The 19,504-nt window shown below is 44.7% G+C and overlaps 1 protein-coding gene and 1 pseudogene across 9 annotated transcripts in view; one reads left to right on the top strand and one right to left on the bottom strand.

The window, feature by feature from the left end:
• The window catches only part of Usp28 (ubiquitin specific peptidase 28), a 57,555-nt gene extending 38,288 nt beyond the window's left edge, over positions 1-19,267 (bottom strand). For 7 of the 9 annotated variants that reach the window (XM_057766325.1, XM_057766329.1, XM_057766330.1 and 4 more), the window contains exons 1-4: positions 19,113-19,267; positions 2,547-2,624; positions 1,521-1,653; positions 320-425 (exon numbers count right to left, since the gene is read on the bottom strand). In XM_057766325.1, coding sequence (XP_057622308.1) covers positions 320-425; positions 1,521-1,653; positions 2,547-2,624; positions 19,113-19,169 — 374 coding nt within the window. In that variant the 5' untranslated portion in view covers positions 19,170-19,267. Of the gene's footprint in view, positions 1-319; positions 426-1,520; positions 1,654-2,546; positions 2,625-3,083; positions 3,171-19,112 lie in introns of all 9 variants that reach the window. The other 2 variants (XM_057766328.1, XM_057766327.1) reach the window with 2 other exon arrangements.
• LOC130872441 (28S ribosomal protein S21, mitochondrial-like) lies at positions 13,763-14,027 on the top strand (annotated as a pseudogene).
• Positions 19,268-19,504: the final 237 nt, after the last annotated feature.

The raw sequence follows: 19,504 nt of genomic DNA, 5'->3' as shown, positions 1-19,504 counted from the left end.
TACATAACTGGAATCCCAGCACTCTGGAGGGTGAGGGAGAAGGGTCTCAAGTTCCAGGCCACTCTAAGACACTGCCCCCCAAGAAAGAAAGAAAGAAAGAGAGAGAGAGAGAGAGAGAGAGACAGACAGACAGACAGACAGACAGACAGACAGACAGATGGGTAAAGGGGGGGGGAGGAATTGAATAATAAGCTAAAATTGCTCCTTAAAGAAACCTTATCTTGGTGCAATAAAGGAACAGAATGACCTCTGAGTAGCTTTCCAAGAACAAAAAACAAAGCAACCACAGGGAACAAAGATCACAAATTAAAGCAACAACCTATTAAGATCTCTGCCATCAGTTTGAATCTTAGGAGACTCCAGTAGACTCAAGGCAATGGCTGCCTGAAGGTCATCTTTGTTGTCATGAGTAAGGTCTATCACTTCTGTTAGGAAATAGAAATGTGATTAGTTTGTGCGCAGAAAGAAAAGGTAAAAACATTTTCTAAACCATATCCAATCCCTAGTTCTCACCACAGAGGCTCCTCTGTACACAATCCTGAAATTGTCTCTAAGTCAAATGAACAACTTATCGCTGTATTGTAATCTTATCCTCCCTAACAGTTCAGAAGCAAGCTACTAACCTACAGTGCACCAGAGGCTGGGGGAGATGGATCACTGCTTAGTGCTTGCTGCTTAAGTATAAAGACCCGAGCTCAGATTCCAGTATCCAGGGAAAAGGATACACATGCTAATAAGCACATGCCTACAATCTCAGCCCTGGGAGGCAAAGAAAGTAAAATTTCAAAAGGACTTGGTGAGCTCAAGTTCAGTGAGCAGTCCTGTCTCAAACACTAAGTAAGGTGGAGGGGCCGGAACTCAGCATTTAAGAGTATCTATTGCTCTTGCACAGGACCCAGCACCCACATGGTAGATTAAAACCATCTGTAACTTCAGTTTCAGGGATCCAACACCCCTTTTGGCCTCTGAGGCAAGCATGTAATGCACTTATATAAACACAAGCAAAACACTCATATACATAAAAATAAACAAAATTTTAAAAATAAGTAAGATGGAACATGATAAACAAAGACATCCGAAGCAAACCTCTGGCCTACACATACACACAGACATGCTCACACACACACACACACACACACACACACAATAAATTCATTAATATTCAACAAATCCAAAAATATATTCTGTATCTACAGGTTAATAACTTTTATCATTGTAAAACATCAGCTACATATAAAATATCCTAGCAAAGGATAGTCAACTGCTTTCTATAGTGAGTAGAGGATGTTTTATGAAGTTGACCTATGACCTAGTATAGACATACTAAAACTAGTCAAGTAGAAAAAAACCATTTATATCCAGTCTGGGCTACACAGTGAAATAATAAGAAAGGAGCCATTTGAAAAGCTTGAACTCAGGCCTGGCTCTCAGTGACTAGTCAAAGGTCAGTGTGATGAACGAGGAACCACAGGCACTGTCTTCTGTTAGTACAGAGAAGGACCACAACAGGCGAGACCTACTTGCTAACAGTTCTCTGCTGGTGGCGCTCCCTTCACCTTCAGACGATTCTGTAGCAGTTGTGTCGTGACTGGGCTCCTTAACTCTTTGGTCAGTGAGAAGGCTGACAGCCTGGGTGATGTCACCATTACTGGCCTAAAAGGAAGAAAAATAATAACAAGTTCCAAAAGAAAAGTGTCAAAGAATTAACAGTATACAGTATCTGGTGTTAATCTTTTACTACTATGGCTGACACAATGAGTAAGCCTACGCATAGCGCTGGGGCAGACAGCAGAGTAAGAAAATGAAGGCAGGAAGCCTGATGCACCTCGAGGTGTTGCAAGCTCTAGTGACAGGACAAGACTCGAGGCTCAGATTTTCACAACCTGAAAAGCAAACCACAGCCTTGTTGGATGGTGCAGTCATTGCTCCAGGAACCTAACTCCACAGACCAGTTAAGGCACAGTGAGTCACAAAAAGGGACTGGGAGCCAACACAGGTGGTAAGTCAGCCTGGACAGTAAAGTCATGAGTAGCGACTGTATTTTATAAAGGTGACATTATCTGTTTTGAACTTCTTACCAGAAAATATTGTAAAAGGTACACTAGAATGAAGACCCGAACCTTACACTCACTGCTTGCCCTCAATATTATCCAGTCACGGCCAGTCATGATTAGCTACAATGCCTACACCTGCTGGCTAGTCTGAAACTAGGTGTGTTACCATTTCCTTGTGTAACATTAAGAATGTATCTTTACAAATTATGACCAACAATGGCCAATTTCTCTGCTGGAATATTCTTTGGTTTGAGGGTTGCATGCAGGATCCATATAAGGTCTATACAAAGGACATGGATGATGGATTCCCACTGGCTTTCCCAACTGTAAGCTCCCACCATCTTCTTGAAGTTTCTCTGTGGAGGAAACTAGCCTTATCTGACCTGCAGGACTCTTCCTATGTTCTGGTCTGGTATAAAGATAGCCTGACCTGACACACCTGTGAGGAAACTGTTTCAGATCCTGTCAGCTAAACCGGGATGAGAAACCAACCTTTAATGCTTCATGAAGGAAGGAAGGATCCTGGATGCCTGTGATTTCTCGCAGTTGATTTAACAGCATCTGGCAGCTCTGTTTTTGAAAAACAAAATCATTCATATATATATATATATATATATATATATATATATATATATATATATATATATATATATATCAGTCAGAAAGCAGACCTGGGTACCTCTTGGACAAAGAAGGCCAAGACTTGCATTTGTCATTTTTTTTTTGTTTGTTTTTGTTTTTCGAGACAGGGTTTCTCTGTGGTTTTGGAGCCTGTCCTGGAACTAGCTCTTGTAGACCAGGCTGGTCTCGAACTCAGAGATCCACCTGCCTCTGCCTCCCGAGTGCTGGGATTAAAGGCGTGCGCCACCACCGCCCGGCTTGCATTTGTCATTTTAAAGCAATGAAAAGGTCCATGTAGTAGGTTACTGAGAGTCAGACACGCTCTAAAATGCAGAATCTGCATTCTGTCATAGGAAATACTTTGGGCAGTTACGAGAGAAATATGACTCAACAGAAAACTCCAAATACCTACGTCAGTCGTAACCGGTCAGCCTTAAGGAGCCTTGGGCTTTCCTCTCTGGACAGTGCTTCAGTAGTCATAGGAGTCCAGGGAATCTGCATGGATGCGAGGATGAGCTATTTTAAGCTTCACTGTGGATGCCATTTGTGTGTGTCATTTTTCACTGACAATAAGCTTCTAACTCTGTAATTAACAAATGGCTTGTACCACTAACTTACAAAGGAAGCCCAGCTAAAGCTAGTACTTTCTGAATTATCAAGTAAGGCATAGAGTTCCAGAAAGATGAGCTATGGAATGAATGTTTCCATTAACCTGGACCATGGAAAAACCTAACATCAGCTACACAAATAATCAGCCTTAAGTGTTCACCCTACCATCCTGTTTGGCAGTCAGAGCCAATACAAAACATCTATAGACAAGGTCAGCTCAGCTGAAACAACTGGTCGGTCAACACGAGACACAACGGTCTTTTAGCCAACACTGAAACAAAATAGTTATAGATTATTCCAGTAAGCAACAATCTAATTTATTCCATACTAAAACTGTGCCAGGATTAAGTCCTGACTCAACACTGCAGGCTTTACCATTAAGTTCAGTCAGTAATGGCTGAGAGACAGCCTCCATTTACCATTCACTGCCAGCTGTAACCGAAACCGTATCCTGAGGTCTCCAACAGCTGAGGGCCCGCTGGCAACACATAAGAGCCACAACCAGAAGCAACTGATTGAACAGCCCTCCCCAGGCCTGGAAAAGGGGTCAGAGCTTTTCTTTGGTCAGAAGCTGGAAAGGAATCGTCCCACTGAGACAGCAGTCTTCAATATTATGGGTCCTGATAATCCCAGTCACCAGAAATGGGCTGATTATCAGGCCAGAGGGGCTGAGATTTAGGTTTGGTAAAAAACAGAAAATGTAAGCTTTTTTTTTTTTAAAGGCATTAATATTCTTCCAGATAAATTGTAATTCCATTTGATTTCACCATGTTAAAAAAAAATTGACCATGTTAAAAAAATCTGGAGTCTACAAAATTTTCTGGAAATCCAAAATCAACATACCCCCAAAGTCATGAAGAATGGAGGGGACATGAGGAGCCTGATAATATCAAACTAGAACAAAGGTGGAAATGACAGACAGACCCCAATAACCACAACTTCATCTGGAATTGCTCTGAATGTCATCAACCAGCTGGATACATAGACAAAGAAACAGTCCCAGCAAGAAACACTGGCTAACGCGCACCACCTACTGTACATCCCTGTGCTCTTCTCAACACCCAGCAAGCACCGCACCATGCTGATTTCCCTCCCTTACCCTCCTAACCGTGTAAGAAATGACGTACAAAGTGACTGCTGAGGTGTGCTCACCATCAGCGCCTCTAAGGAGACAAAACACCGGAGCAAATGCCCTCTTAATGCAAACTTCTTTCCTGGATTTTGACCTTGAACTTTGCATGGTAATAAACTTCTATTTTTAAATATTTGCCAGCCTTTATACTATCAGGAGCTGATTACTTAGGACAATGTGTTGTAAAAGACTCTCAATAGGGAAGTAGGAGGGTCAATACTGCATGTTTGAATGACTCATAGGTGCCATCAGTTACTCGAAGAAAAATCTGCCACCACTGGAACTATGCCAGGGCCTAGTGACAGTCCCAGTAACTTACTCCATCCAGTCTCTTGCAGCTGAAACATTCTCACTTATGCTGAGGAACCAGCAATTCCAGGTGTATTTCCTGGCATTCAACAGGCAATTCTTTTGCATGTTTCTCAGCAACAAAACTAAACATGGATGAATACACTCCTGGCACCTTTCTAGTTTCTGGACATAAAGCACTGATTGTGGTGTTGCATGAGAATTTCACACTGCAGGTTGCTCCTCCAGTGTTAAGTGCTTTGTCTCACAGGAAGTCCAACACACTCCCTGGGCCTGCTTCCCACTTACCTTCGCACACAAGTTTTGTCTGCTTTTCTCTTTTGTCTTTATGCTAAATCACAACGCAATCTTTTCAAAGTCATTTAAACACCTGGCAAATGACACGGGGGAGCAACAGCGGGCGCGACTTGACTGTTATTCCTAACAATCTGACAGTGGGTGAGCCCAGAGCCTCATGGAAATTAGACAAGCATTCTACCAATCAAGGTTCATTGCCAGTCCCAAGCATTATATATTAAGTGTTAATTTGTAAATGTTTTACTTTATGTGTACAGATGTTTTGGCCTACATTTCTGGATGTCCATGCCTGGTGCCTAGGGAGGTCAGAAAGATTAGATCACTTGGAAATGGAGTTAAACAGTGTGAGCTTCTCTTTGGTTCTGAAACTGAACCTGGGTCCTCTGAAAGAGAAGCCAGTGCTCTTAACCACTGAACCATCTCTCCAGTCCCTTGAATGTTAATTTTACAAGGGCAGGTGTGATGGCTTGTAACTCGAATCCCAATACTTGGGAGACAGAGGCAGAAGATTTCTGCAAATTAGAAGCCAGCAAAGCCTGTTTCAAAAACCAAAACAACAGAAAGAATTACAAAAGAAAGTTTACTTATGTATTTGTTTGTTTTTCCGGACAGGGTTTCTCTGTATTTTGGCTATCCTGGAACTCACTCTGTAAACCAGGCTGTCCTCAAACTCAGAGATCCACCTGCCTCTGCCTCCTGAGCGCTGCTGAGACTAAAGGCGTGCGCCACCACCTCCAGCACAAGAGTTTATTCTTACAATGGCAAATCAAGTCATTATGCTCCCACAGTATCCCCGCTCACTGTCTCTCTGGCACTTCACGGGAGTGGATTTCAATGTTACCTCAGTCCCACTACAGCATTCCACAGAGAGCACACACTCTCATGCAGACAAGACAAAGCCCGTGCTGTCCTGATGAAGTCAAATGATGACAAGAACCAACAGGCTCGCATTTCCTCGACTAAATAAATGTGCGCTGTTTTCACAGATCATGCCTTCTCTTTTCCTGCCCAGAGGCAGTAAAGAGAGACAGACCCAACCCATCTCCAAGACTAGCTGCCACCCAGGCTCAGCCACATGGTGACAGGAGAACCAACCAGAGAGATTTCTCTTACTCATTTTTAAAGATTTTCATACAATACGCTTTGATCATATTCTTTGCCCTCCCAGTTCCTCCCCACTTCCCTATCCACCCAACTAACTTCATATTCCCTGATTCAAAAAAAGAAACAAAACAAAACCACCAAACCATAACAAAAGCAAGCATACAAAGAAAAACAAAAAAAACATGGAGTTCGGTTTGTGTTGGTCAACTATTCAGCAGCAAGGAGCCTATCCTGGAGTGTGGTTGATACGCCCATGGTCACTCCACTGAAAAAAAAAACAGATTTTCCCTCTCCCAGAGGGTATCAATTACAAATAGCTTCTTGATTAGGGATGGGACTTTGCTGTCTTTTTGCCTCCTCTCTGGCCTAGATTTCCAGACCCTTGAGGGTATGGGGAAAGGGGTAGATTTCTCTTAATGCAAAAAACAACTCACTTTATGATACACAAAAAATAGGATTACAGGAACTAAACAAAACAAACCCTTAAATTATTGGTCCAGTAATAAGTAGTAATTGGCCTAATATGACCATAATTTAAAAAACCCCTCACCAAAAAGAGTAATTATTAACTGTTGTGTTTGTGTTCATATGTCTAAGTGCCAGTACATGCATGCCACAGGAGTGAGGTCAACCTTGTTTGACGCAGGATCTCCTTCTGGTTACCTGTCTTGCAACTTTTCAGGAACACTGGAATTACATACTCAAAACACTGTGTGTGGATCCTAAGTGTTCTACCCACTGAGCTATCTCCCCAACCCCTATTATATCCATCTGTTCAAACAGTGATGCTCCTTTCCCTGTTTTAATGTTATGATGCCTCATCTCGTCTACTATTAGGACCTCTAGCTCACAATTAAGCTGGGAGTGCTGATTCACACCCACAACTTCAGCACTGAGGAGGCCTAGGCAGGAAGAATGCCATAAGTCTGAGGCCAACCAGCACTAATGGAAAGACTGTCTCAAAAAGCACAAGCAATAAATAACAAGCATGTGTGCATCTATCTACCCACAACCACACATGTATGCTTAATAAATAAAATGTAATAATAAAAATGACAGTACTGAAGAAATAAGTCTGTGTGTGTCAACAGTTCTTACTGAGATACCGGATGTAGCAAACAGCTGTCTTAACAAGTGTTTCTTTTGACTAATTTTACTTTTATTTTTCATTATGTGTAATGTGTGTAGTTTGTAAACGTGGTGCAGTACCTTTGGAGGCCAGAAGAGGAGGTCACAATCTCTGGCACTGAAATTACAGATAGTTAAGAAGCACCACGCGAGTGCTAGGCACCGAACACAGATCTGCAAAAGTAGTACCCCTGAACCAGTTCTCTGTACCTCAGTTTAACAGTTCACTGAGACTGCTATTAACTCTCTAAACTCCACAGAAACGGAATGGACCAGCAACTTATTTTTGTTTTTCTTCTAGCAACACTTCTACGCCATTCCAATTTATACATGGGAAGAAGCCTAACATAGTCATTATGACATGACTTGATTTTTTTTAAAATATTTATTTATTTATCATGTATACAATATTCTGTCTGTGTGTATGGCTGAAGGCCAGAAGAGGGCACCAGACCTCATTACCAATGGTTGTGAGCCACCATGTGGTTGCCGGGAATTGAACTCAGGACCTTCGGAAGAGCAGGCAATGCTCTTAACCACTGAGCCATCTCTCCAGCCCCGACGTGACTTGATTATGGGGGACAGGACACTCAGCTTTTTGTGAACAGAAGAAAATCTTGATATGGGCTAATTGATCATTTATATGAATTATGTAAAATACTATCAATGTTTAAACCCAAAACTGAGTCCTTCTCCCTCTGGACTATAGTCAATAACAAGCCAATAGCAGTTAAGCAACAAAACCAGCTCACAGTCTTAACCAGGATTATAAGAAGAGTGGGAGACAGTTTGCACATGATTTTGGACCTATGTGCTGGGAGTCAGAAGCATACACAGAAAAAAAGGCATGAGGGGGAGGGTGCTAATAAAGTGGAGCTCGTGGCTTTTCTGAGAATGGACAGATGCTCTGGGAACCGGGCACTAACTCTTCTCTCCTTTTATAATTCTTGCCATCTAGCTACTCTCACAGAGTTGAAGTAACATTGAGCATGCAGACAGGAACATAATGCACTATAAGTTGTCTGGTGCTCATTCTGGCAGTCATATGAGGGCCAACTAGTTTCAGCCATCCCACCTTGGCCTACAGACACCCAATATGCAAACATAAGAGTAGGTAGTAGAAGTGCAGCTAAGCAAGCAGTAGCTAAGTGGGCAGGCATGTTGGAGCAGTAACTGCTTGCTCAGGAAGACCACTGAGGGTCTGGGACTAGCCTTAGCTACATAATGAGTTCCAGAACAGCCTGGGTTTACATTATGAGTTCTAGGTCATTCACATAGAAGGGACTGGTCTTAAAAAACAAACAAGGGGAAAGGGCTCAGGACCCTCTCCCAAAACCAATGGACAGATAACGGCTTCTGGAAGAGGAAGACATTTCCTTCAGTTGCGTAGCCACTGGTAAGTTGTCCACACACCTGTAAACAACCCACAAGCTCTTGTAACAGCAATTAAACCCACCAGGTTCCCAAAGGGACATCAAAGTCGGAGGATGAGTTGCCAAGAAGGGGAATCAGTAGGAGTCAGAAGGAAACCAGGGGAGGGGGAGATAATGGGGGTGAATATGATCAAATGTATGCATACGAAAAAGTCACAATGAAACCCACTGTTGTATATAATTAATAAACAGCAATGGAAATGTTTTAAGTTGGGGCAGGTCATACAACTTAGCAGCTAAGAATACTGAATGCTCTTCCAGAGGAAGATGGTTGTAAACTGCCTTGTGAGTACTGGAAATTGAATGTAGGTCCTTGGGAAGAGCCAGTGCTCTTAACCAAACCATCCCTCCAGTCCATGGGAAAGGTATTTCAACAGATAATCTAACACAAGTCAACAACTGGTTCAAAGTGGGTTGAGACTAGGGAAAGGCAGTCTTACAGCTGAGTCACGGGTTTTCTGAACAAACCAGAGGTAATGAGAGGGACATGATGCAGGAACAATGTGGAGGTAGAACATGCCCTGAATATCTCAGAAAACGGGACAAGGCTTAGTCAAATGTTTGCAGACAAACTCCACAAAGTTGTCCTCTGATTTTCACAGGTATACTGTAGTGTGCAGATATCCCCCACACACTAATACTAACAGGAAAAAATAAAAGTGAGTGTGATCAAGGAAAGACACACCCACACCGAGCTTACACACATACACACACACACACACACACACCTGCAAGCATACACACCCGACACAAACAGCACTATGCACAAAATGCTAACTGCTGCATGAGTCCACTGACATGAAACACCCAGAATAATCGAGAGACAGAAAGCAGCAGGCATTGCCAGACATTAAGGGCAGGAGAAGCGGAGTGACAGAATAATATGCAATTTTCTTTTAGAATAATCAAAATTTGGAGACTTTTAAAAGAAGAAAATAGCCGGGTGTTGGTGGTGCAGTGCACACCTTTAATCCCAGCACTCGGGAGGCAGAGGCAGGCAGATCTCTAAGTTCGATGCCAGCTTACTCTATAAGAGCTAGTTCTAGGACAGGCTCCAAAGCTACAGAGAAACTCTGTCTCAACAAAACAGAACAAAAAAGAAAAAAGAAAAAAAAGAAAGAAAGAAAATAATTAGGACAGAGTCCTGTTCTGGGGCACAGGGTGGCCTTGCCTGAGTGCTGGGATGATGGTGTGTTGTGTACCCCTACTGCCCAGCACACTCAAATTTACACTGCCTACGAGAGTTAATAGAGCATGCTGCTGGTACCACTCCTAATCTCCTTTAGGTTGGCTTGACTGATACTCTGACATTCCTTTCCACGTGGAAAGCCAGACCAGACTGCAACAGACTCTCTCACCAACCTCAACCTTCCTAAGCATTACACTTTTGCACCTGGCAAATGAGGTCCATAGCATCCACTTTGACAGCGAGGGCAAGATGCCAATAAAGAAACACCTACAGCCATGGTCGGTAAAATGAAAACCTGCCATGTGATCACTTTGTCCAACTAAAGTCTGCTCATGTGTGTAGTAAAATCACTGATACCCTAGAGAAAAGGGCCCGCTACAGGCTCAGCATCACCACTTACTAGATGTCTCACTCTGAAAACTCTATTTTCAGACATACCTGACTTCAGAGGTAAGAAGCAGGTTCAATGACAATTTAAACATAAGCGTTTTACAACCAAGTGGGCATCAAAAAGTTTAATCCCAACACTCAGGAGGGAGAGGCATGCAGATCTCTGTGGGTTTCAAGGCCAGCCTGGTCTATAAAAGAGTTCCAGGACAGGCTCCAAAGCTACACAGAAAAACCCTATCCCGAAAAACCAAAAAATTCAAAGTCTACTTTTTTGTTTGTTTGTGTTCTGGACAAGGATTTACTCTGAAGCACGATTAATAAAAACTCAGAGAGAGATGGAAGTGGCAAGCACAGCTTCTGTAAAACTCTCATCATGAAGTGGCTATGTGAACTGATCTGGGCTCCAGCACGTTCAGAGTCAGTTGGGCAGTGGCTTGTAGACAGCCTGACCTGAGAGAGCAGTGTGTAGGCAGTTAGTGGTTTCACCTAATCAGCATCTGCTAGGGGACTGATGTGAGGCTTGCCAAGAAGACTTGGTGTGTGTGTGTGTGTGTGTGTGTGTGTGTGTGTGTGTGTGTGTGTGTGTAGAGGTCAGTTGGTTCTGTCCTTCCACCTTCATATGGGTTCCCGGGATTGAACTCAGGTAGTTAGGGATGCTCAGCAAGCACTTTACCTGCCAAGCCCTCTTGTTGGCCCAAATGAGGTTTTTAAGAAGAATTTTATTTTCTACTTCTTTTGAGGCAGGGCTTTCTGTATCCCAGGCTAGCCCTGACTTCACAGCAGTTCCTTTGCCTCAGCTTCCCTAGTTCCACCACATCTGGTCTGTCATTGTTATTTTATTTATGATATCATGTTTTAAACTGATATTTGGAGTGTGAGCTTATTATTTGCATGAGTTAATTATTTTTTTTCTAAAAACTCCCAATATATATGTAAATCACTTTCCCTAGTCTCTTCATGGCCAGAACTTTTTAAAATAAATATTAGACCTGGGAAAAGAAACTCTGAATTCAACACATTATCTAATCTTGTTTTTTTTTTTCTTTTTGGGTTTGTTGTTATTTGTTTGCTTTTGTAACCATATCTTTTTAGCCCAGGTTGGCCTCAAGCTTGCAGCAGTCTTCCTTCCAGGCCTGCCTGCCTAAGGCTGTTTCTTCTGTTACTGGGGACTGGCCCTAAGACCTCTTGCATGCTAAGCATGCACCAGTCCAACGAGCTACATTCTCAGTTCTTTCCCCTTAAATACAGTGCCTGGTTCACGGAATTGATGGGCTCCCTTTTACACAGTGAGACAGAAAGAAGTCTGACCCGGCCGGGTGGTAGTGATACACACTTATAACTCCAGCAGAGGCAGGGGAATCTCTGTGAGTTCAAGACCAGCCTGGTCTACAGAGTTAGTTATAGTACAGTCAAAACAATATAAAGAAACCCCACCTCAAAAACAAACAAACAAAGCCCTAACCCCTGTACATATATTTGTGTGTGGTTTTAGCAAGCTTACTTCTTATATTCTTGCTTAGAATCTAGGAAGCAACCTGCCTGTCTCCTCTCAGCTTCAGTTAATCTTGCTCACTCGTATTTTCCAAGTTTTTTTTTTTTTTTTTTTTTTTTTTACACTAACTCTCTTACTCATACTGTTACTGAAAAAAAAAAGATTTGGTTTTTGAAAAATGGTCTCACTTTGTCATCAATACTGGCTTGGAACTTACCAGGTAGCCCAGGCTTGAATCAAACTCACAGCAAACCTCCTGCTTCAGCAAAGCTTTTAGAGAAGGATTTTCAATGTCAATGGCACTCTGGCAAAAATGGTCAACATTTCTAAACTCTTCCAATTTTCTTTAAGAATGTGGCAAGCACCAGAGTGACACAGTACTTCTCTGTGTGACCAGGGAAAGTGGCATGATGACAGGAAGTGGGCAGACTAAGCCTATTTTCTAGAAAAAGACTAAAAGTGCCAGAAGACTGTGCCGAGGCGTGAGTGTTCTGAGCCTGTGGGCAGAGCTAAAGCAGAGACCTGGCTAGGAAGAGAGCTGAGAGGAGAGGCAGATCTACTTCTCTGCGGGCTTTGTTATGAGGATGATAAAAGAAACCAATAAAATCATCAAGTTCTATTCATTTGAACAACAACAACACACAGGTGGGCCTGGAAATGACCCCTGCAAGGGGGCAGCAGCAGATGTTGTTGTCGTAGTGTTTGGAGGGTTTGCTGCTGCTTTTGCTCTCAGGACTAAGGGCTCCTATGCATAGCTGAATAGGAATTCTATCCTTAAACTCCTAAAAGTTCTATGTGCAAATGAGTTCCCCAGGGATGGAATCAAAAGGCAGAATTTGGGCTAAGAATGTAGCAGCTAAAAAGGTAGTGTGCTGGCCTTGCACAATGAATGAAGCCTTGGGTTTGAGCTCTAGAATTGTATGAATCAGGTGTGGCAGCCCACACCTGTAAACCAGCACTCAGGAGACTGAGGCAGAATTGTTGTGGTCTGAGGGCAGCCTGGGCTGTATGTGCTCCTGGCAGTCCTAGGATAAGAGTGAGCCCTTCCAAAATCCACAGCCGACTTTGATTTAGCAGGTCTAAGGTGGAGGTCCAGGTGCTGGTTCTGACCTGCAACACAACTGATTCCACAGTATCAACACTCCATCCTGGTGTTCTGACCTATCAACCAAGGCCAGTGACAGAGCTGGGCAGAGATGAACAGACAACAGGTGGGAAGTAGGACTAGCCAGTTCACGCACCCAACTTCTACATGTTTAAATTCCCAGTGGGCAGAAGCTGCTGATTCTCGTGAATAACAGGGGAAGACAGTGAAGGTTTGTGGAGGTTGTCTGGGACAAATGGCTGAGGTGCCTATTTAACATATCAACTGGACTTGGCCACTAGGTTCTCCCAGCATCCCTCAGTCCCTACCTGTTACAGGATATAGCTTGCATACCCTGAACTCTCCAGCTCAGAGGCTGGTCTGCCCTTCCCCCAGAGGCTCTTCCCTACATGGTCCAGGCATTTTGGACCTTTGTCCTTCTGGTTGCAGCACCTGGTTTCCCTCTCTCCTGTCTCCTTCCCTGTCTCTCACAGCTCAGTCTGGTCATACCCACTCTGGACTCTATTTTAGATATCCCTGCCTCTGACTACACTCTCCCACATATATCTATAAATTTTTTCCTCTACCATACCTCATGTCCTTTCCTTTCCTTTTTATTTCTTTTCTTTTCATTCAGCATCTTTCTCTACAATTTAAAAACATCTCCAGGGGCATTCAGTCTGAGGACTTGTAGAAACAGGATAGCCCATTTGGTCTGAGGATTTCTCTTTTTTTGGTTTTCGAGACAAGGTTTCTTTGTAGCTTTGGAGTCTGTCCTGGAACTCGCTCTTGTAGACCAGGCTGACCTACGAAGTCACAGAGATCTGCCTGCCTCTGCCTCCCAAGTGCTGGGATTAAAGGAGTGCCCCACCACCGCCCGGCCTTGGTCTGAGGATTTAGTAAGATTTGAAAGCAAGGCCATGGCTAAACACCTGAAGTTCATTGCCAGGACTGTGATGTTTCAGGAGGGGAACGTGGAAGGCGTATACAGACCCTGAACAGAATCCTCACTACGAATGGGCTTACTTAAGTCAAAAAGCAACTGTGCTTCTATGAGAAGCACTGCCGCCACTGCCGCCAGAGGGAGAGCTATGAAACATGCCAGGGATCTACAACATGGAAAGGGCTCGAAAGATTAACTTCTTGATGCAAAAGAACCAGGCAGGTTCATGGCTGGGCTGCTAAGATCTATGGATAGAAGGCCCATTTTAGTTCGGTGCCTAACTGTTCTTATCCAACCCCAATCTCTGTTACCTTTCTTTACAATAAACTTAATCATGTGTGAACAAGAAAAAATATATCTCCTAGGGCTGGAGCAATGGCTCAGTGGTTAAGAGCACTGGCAGCTCTTGCACAGCAACAAGTTTGATTCCAGCACCCACAATGCAGCTTACAACTATCTACAACTCCAATTCCAGCCTCTGTGAATATTCCATGCACATGGAGCACAGACATGCATATAGGCAAAACACACATAAACATAAAATAAAACTACACTAAGTAAAAAGAAAACCCTCCAAGTATTGCCAAATATGTCCTGGAGTGCAAACTATCCCTGGTGAGATCAACGAGTGGAAGTTTACCTCTAAGAAACAAAGGGGAAGAAAGAAAGTATAATTTTCCATGGAAATAAGAGATGAGATGCTGGGGAATGGAGTGAACAAAACATCAGACAGCTCTTAGATATCAGCAAGCTCTGAGGATTAGAGAAAACGAAATACTGAGACGTGGAGCTAGAGAAATAAGTACACCACCTGCTGCAAAGCCTGATCACTAGTCCAATCCCTAGCAGCCACTCTGGAGGGAGAGAACCAACTCCTACAAGTTGTCTTCTGACCTCTACGTGGGTACCCATGCTCCTCCCTACCCTCCCCACCATAAAAATAATACAAAAATTATACAAGTGTGGTACACACCCATAATCCAAGTACCTGGGAGGTAGAGGCAAAAGGATCATAAGTTCAAAGTCATCCTCAGCATCCTCAACTATGTGGGAAGATCAAGGCCAGGAGATCAAGGATACAGGATAGCAACCCAAAACCGAACAGCAAAAAGAAAAAAAGGGGGTGGGGAGAGGTGGGAAAGAGAGGCCATGGGACAGATCTGAGTGTGGTGGGGTACAGCCACAGTGCTAGCTAGTATCTGGGACGCAGAGGTAGGAAGATCACCAAATGTTCGAAAGCTATATATCAAGAATCTGTCTCAAAATAGAAACACACACATACAGTAGGAGGGAAGAAAAATACAGAACGAGAATGGGGACAGAGGTGGGGGTAAAAGGCTTGCCCTAGCATTCTGGAAGCCGGGGTTTGAATCCCAACACCACAAACACACAAATAAAATAAAGATACTAAAATGAGACAAGCATGGTGGCACACTCCTATTAATACCAACATTTGGGAGACAGATACAAGCAGATCTCTATAAGTTCAAGGCCACTCTGGCCTACACAGCAAGTTCCAGGCCAGCCAGGGCTACACTATGAGACTACCTCTAACAAAGCAAACAAAAGCCTCAGTTTGGAGTAAAGCTGCCCTGACAGAAAATGCTCTGCTGCTGGAAAGTGAAAACACAATTCCAGCACTCAGGAAACTGAAGCAGGAAAATTGTTCCAAGTTCAAGGCTGGCCTGGGCTGCATGGAAAGAGCAAACAACAGCAAAAGCCATCAAGTATAAGAATATAAGGAGGCTGGGTGTGGTGGCATATGCCTTTAATCCCATCGTGAGAAGGCAGGGCCAGCCAGGGCTATAAAGTGAGGCCTATGCATGCTCTCAAAAAAATAAAAGGGTTGGGAAAAGGGATACGGTGGCACAGCTGAGACACCAGTCAGTAATTCAGAAGAGGAGGCATGACGATGCGGAGCCATCCAGTTTGGGCTATATACAACAACAACAACACAACAAAACCTGTCATCTCCTCAAAAAGTGAAAGCTAGGGAGATGGCTTTGGAGTTAAGAGCACTTATTGCTCCTGCAGAGGAGGATCTGGGTTCAGTTCTCAGCACCTACATCAGTTGGCTCACAACCACCTCTAACTCCAGTTCTAAGAGATCTGGTACCCTCTTCCTCTGCACAGACATGGTACACATAAACACATGCAGGCACACACTAACACACGTAAAATAAACAAGTAAAAATAAACAAGTCAATCCTTTTTTTTTAAGGGTACGTGAGATGGCTCAGTGGTAAAAACACTCACCACACAAGCAAAAGGGCCTGAGTTTGATTCCCAAGAATCCATATAAAAGCTGGACACACAAAAAGAGCCCCTGTCATCCCGGCACTCGTACCTACAGAAGGCAGGGAGGTAAAGAATCCCTCGGAGTGTAGGGCCAGCTAGCTGCCATATGCAGGGGAAACAGAAGACAGACAGGGTGGAAAACAAGGTGGAAAGCGAGAACTTACAAGTAGGGGACTGGGGGAGGCTGGAACTTTGACCTGGATATGATTGGCAAAAGTTTGTAATCCCAGAACTCAGGAGGACAGTTAAGAGTTCTAGGCCAGCCTGTGCTAAAGGGGGAGGAGGGTGTGGAGAGAAAGAGTGTGAGTTAGCTGTTACTTATATTGTTAGCATTGTTTCAAATTTCTCTAATTACAAGACTCTGTGGCACAAGCCTATAATCCCAGCAGTTAGTAGACACAGGAGCATCAAGAGTTCAAGGTCATCCTCCCTCACAAAGTTTGGAGGTCAGTCAGGGCTACAAGAAAGTCAGTCTCAAAAACACACATACAAAAAGTTATTTTGATGAAACAGAACACACAGCTCCTACCTGATATGAGTTATCTGTTAACGTGCTCAGGATACTGCTCTCTCTGTGTGTGCATAGCCGGGGTTGAAAGAGCAGAGTGGTGGAGCCAGGTTACAACATAAAAGCAGCCAAGTGCAGTGAGTGGCTCACATCTCTAACCCAGCACCAGAGAGACCAAGGCAGGATGACTGCCTCAAGTTCCAGGCCAGCCTTGGTCTCAAAAACTACAAACACCATGAGGTAAAGGACAGAGACAGCAAGTGCAACAAAGCAAAAAGGCTGCCTGATGGAGTGCTGGCCTAGAATGCACAAGGCCCTGGGTTCCACGTGGGAGAGAAGGGGAGGGGAATGTGTAGACTGAATCTTAGGTGCTGCTGCCAAGGGCGATGGGTTCCTAAGAAGCAAACTGACATCAAGCTGCTTATCCTACCCTAACAGTAAACTTTCCTGCTGGTTCTTATCTAAGTTGAGAACTGATTAAAATACAGGAAGCTGTCCTTAACTCACCATCTAGGGGATAGAGAGACCTCGGAGTGTCTACTCAGATCCCAGAGCACATTTGCAGAGAACTCTATTTTTCACTCACTAAAATGGTGGAGAGCCTATACACAGTTTTATCTGTCCTTTGTACAGATGACCAGCTGGGGAAGGGAGGGAAAGCATGCTAAGTTTTAAATAGCTCCTGAGTGTCCGGGGGAGGATAGTTCCTCTCAACTCCGTTCAAGATCTTTTAAGGGAAGGCAAAATGCCTCCGTGAATGCAAAAGAAAAGAATCCATCCTACATAGAACTTACCAAGAGGAAGAAGTTATTAATACTCTCCCGAAATATAAAAGTTATGCTCCACACTTTAAGTTCCTTCATCCCAATCTGTGCCTTCAAGCACCTTAGCCCAGCCTGAGCAAAAAGGCAACAGTTACCAAGCATTCAAAGCTTATCATCTGTCAGCTGGAGCAAAATCTCTGGGAATACCAGTAAATGTCATCACTGCAGGTCACCAGGCATCAGGCAACTGCAGTCAGCCACAGCCTGGGAGTGCCAAGCCTTCCCAAAATAGCTATGACTATACACAATGCTCATCAAACACCTCACATACAAACCCTCAAATAAGGAGTGCTGAAATAGGGGTCACTACTCAGACTGTGGCAGAGGTAAACGAAGATGCCACTGATTAAAAGCCATGCGGTCTTAAATGACTGACGGAGTCCGGAACAAATTTAAATATGACTTGCTCTCCCTTAAAATAGTATCAATATGACTGTCTCAAAACCAAATCTCACCACCTGTTTTTAAGCCACTGTCCCCAAAACAAGTAGACTTATTCACTGCAAAATCAAACAACAAAAAAAAACCCCAGAAAAACATGAACCCCAGTATCCAAAAAGACAGCAGTGAATATCTAGCAATACAATTTTATTTGATCACAGAAAAACCAGCCACCTACTTTCATTTCCCAGCCCAAGTCTTAAAGATATCTTATTTTCTGCATGAATTTTAAAGAGCCTTCTACATTTTAAACTCCTTGTCTGGGAGTGTAGTTCTTGCCCACTCCATGTGATAGGCCCCAGGCTTGAGCTCCATCACGTTAAATTAATTAAATTAAAACTAAGATATAAGGGGTTTCTCAGCAGTCACCGACTTTCGTATTCTAAATAGTCTATGAATTTTCTCGCTTGAAAGCACAGTATTTAAATACTTGGTACAGATTTTCCATTCTGTCTTTTAAAAGTGCAGTTCCTGAGGGATGAAGATGTAGCGTTACTTTGTAACACAATATGAAATTGCCCACCTCCCGAGTTTCAAGAGACATTATTATATTAGTCTTTCAATGTTCTCCAAACCAGTGTTTTTGAACCCTCACCATCTTAGCCCAAAGGCCCTCGTAAAATGTTTTTCAACCTTCTTAAATATTAGGAACCTAATAGGTGTGCCTTTTTATTCATTGTGCTGCTCCTCTCCCCCTCCTTCAAAATCTAGTGATCAATGAGATAATAGGGGAAGCTGATTTGTTTCCAAAATAAAAGAAGGGAATGAACGGAAAGCAGGGCGGGAAGAGGGAGGAGTGGGGCTCCAGGTCTTTTTTTGCACTTTGTTGATAAACGCCGGCTTTAAGTGAGATAACTTGAGTCCGCTTAAGCCTCTGGGAAGCCACAGCCATAAAACTGATTGAGAATCAGAATCAGGCGTCGCGGCCGAGCTTTTCGGAAGTTTGTAGCTGCTGGGTCTGGCCGGGCGCACACTTCGGGGTGACTCCGATGTCCACGACCTCATGTGCAAGCCCTCCCGGTAGGGTCCCCAGCAGCGGGTCCCGCACCGGGTCCCACCTGGAACCTGAGCTGGCACACACATCCAGGCAACCTCACACCGGCGCGCGACCCCAGCCTCGCAAGTCTCCGGTGGCCCGAGGGGGGTGCTCCCGCCCTCACCCCACAGGCCCCGGCCTCCGCCGGCTCGCGCCCGCTCGGCCCGCCGCGCCCCTCTCGGCCGGAGCTCGGGCCCCGCTACCCTCACCCGCCGCTCACCGAGCCACGGCCGTCCGCCGCCCCAGCCGCGTCGTCCTGCTGCAGCTCCGCAGTCATGGCCGAGGCGCCCCTCTATGCGTAGCCCCACTCTCGTCGTCCTCGTCGTCGCCGCGGCCGCCACCGCCGCCCCCGAAGCCCGGGAGCACCGGGAGGCACCGCCCACACGTCCCGCCCCCGCCCGAGGCGCGCTGGAGGCCCCGCCCACACCAGCCCGCCGCCAACACTTCCCCCACACCCTACGCAGCAAGCGGCCGAGGCTCCGCCCACGGCGCGCGCAGGAGGACGCCCCCCCCCCGCCCGCTGGCTCCCACCCCTTCTGCAGCTTGTGCCGGTGGCCCCGCCCACACGCTCCACCCTCACACCCGTGGTCCCCCCCCCCTGAGGCCCCGCCC

The sequence above is a fragment of the Chionomys nivalis genome, chromosome 4 (assembly GCF_950005125.1).
Source record: "Chionomys nivalis chromosome 4, mChiNiv1.1, whole genome shotgun sequence".
NCBI lineage: Eukaryota > Metazoa > Chordata > Mammalia > Rodentia > Cricetidae > Chionomys > Chionomys nivalis.
The sequence above is the reverse complement of the archived record's forward strand: the minus strand, read 5'-3'. Positions and strand labels throughout refer to the sequence as shown.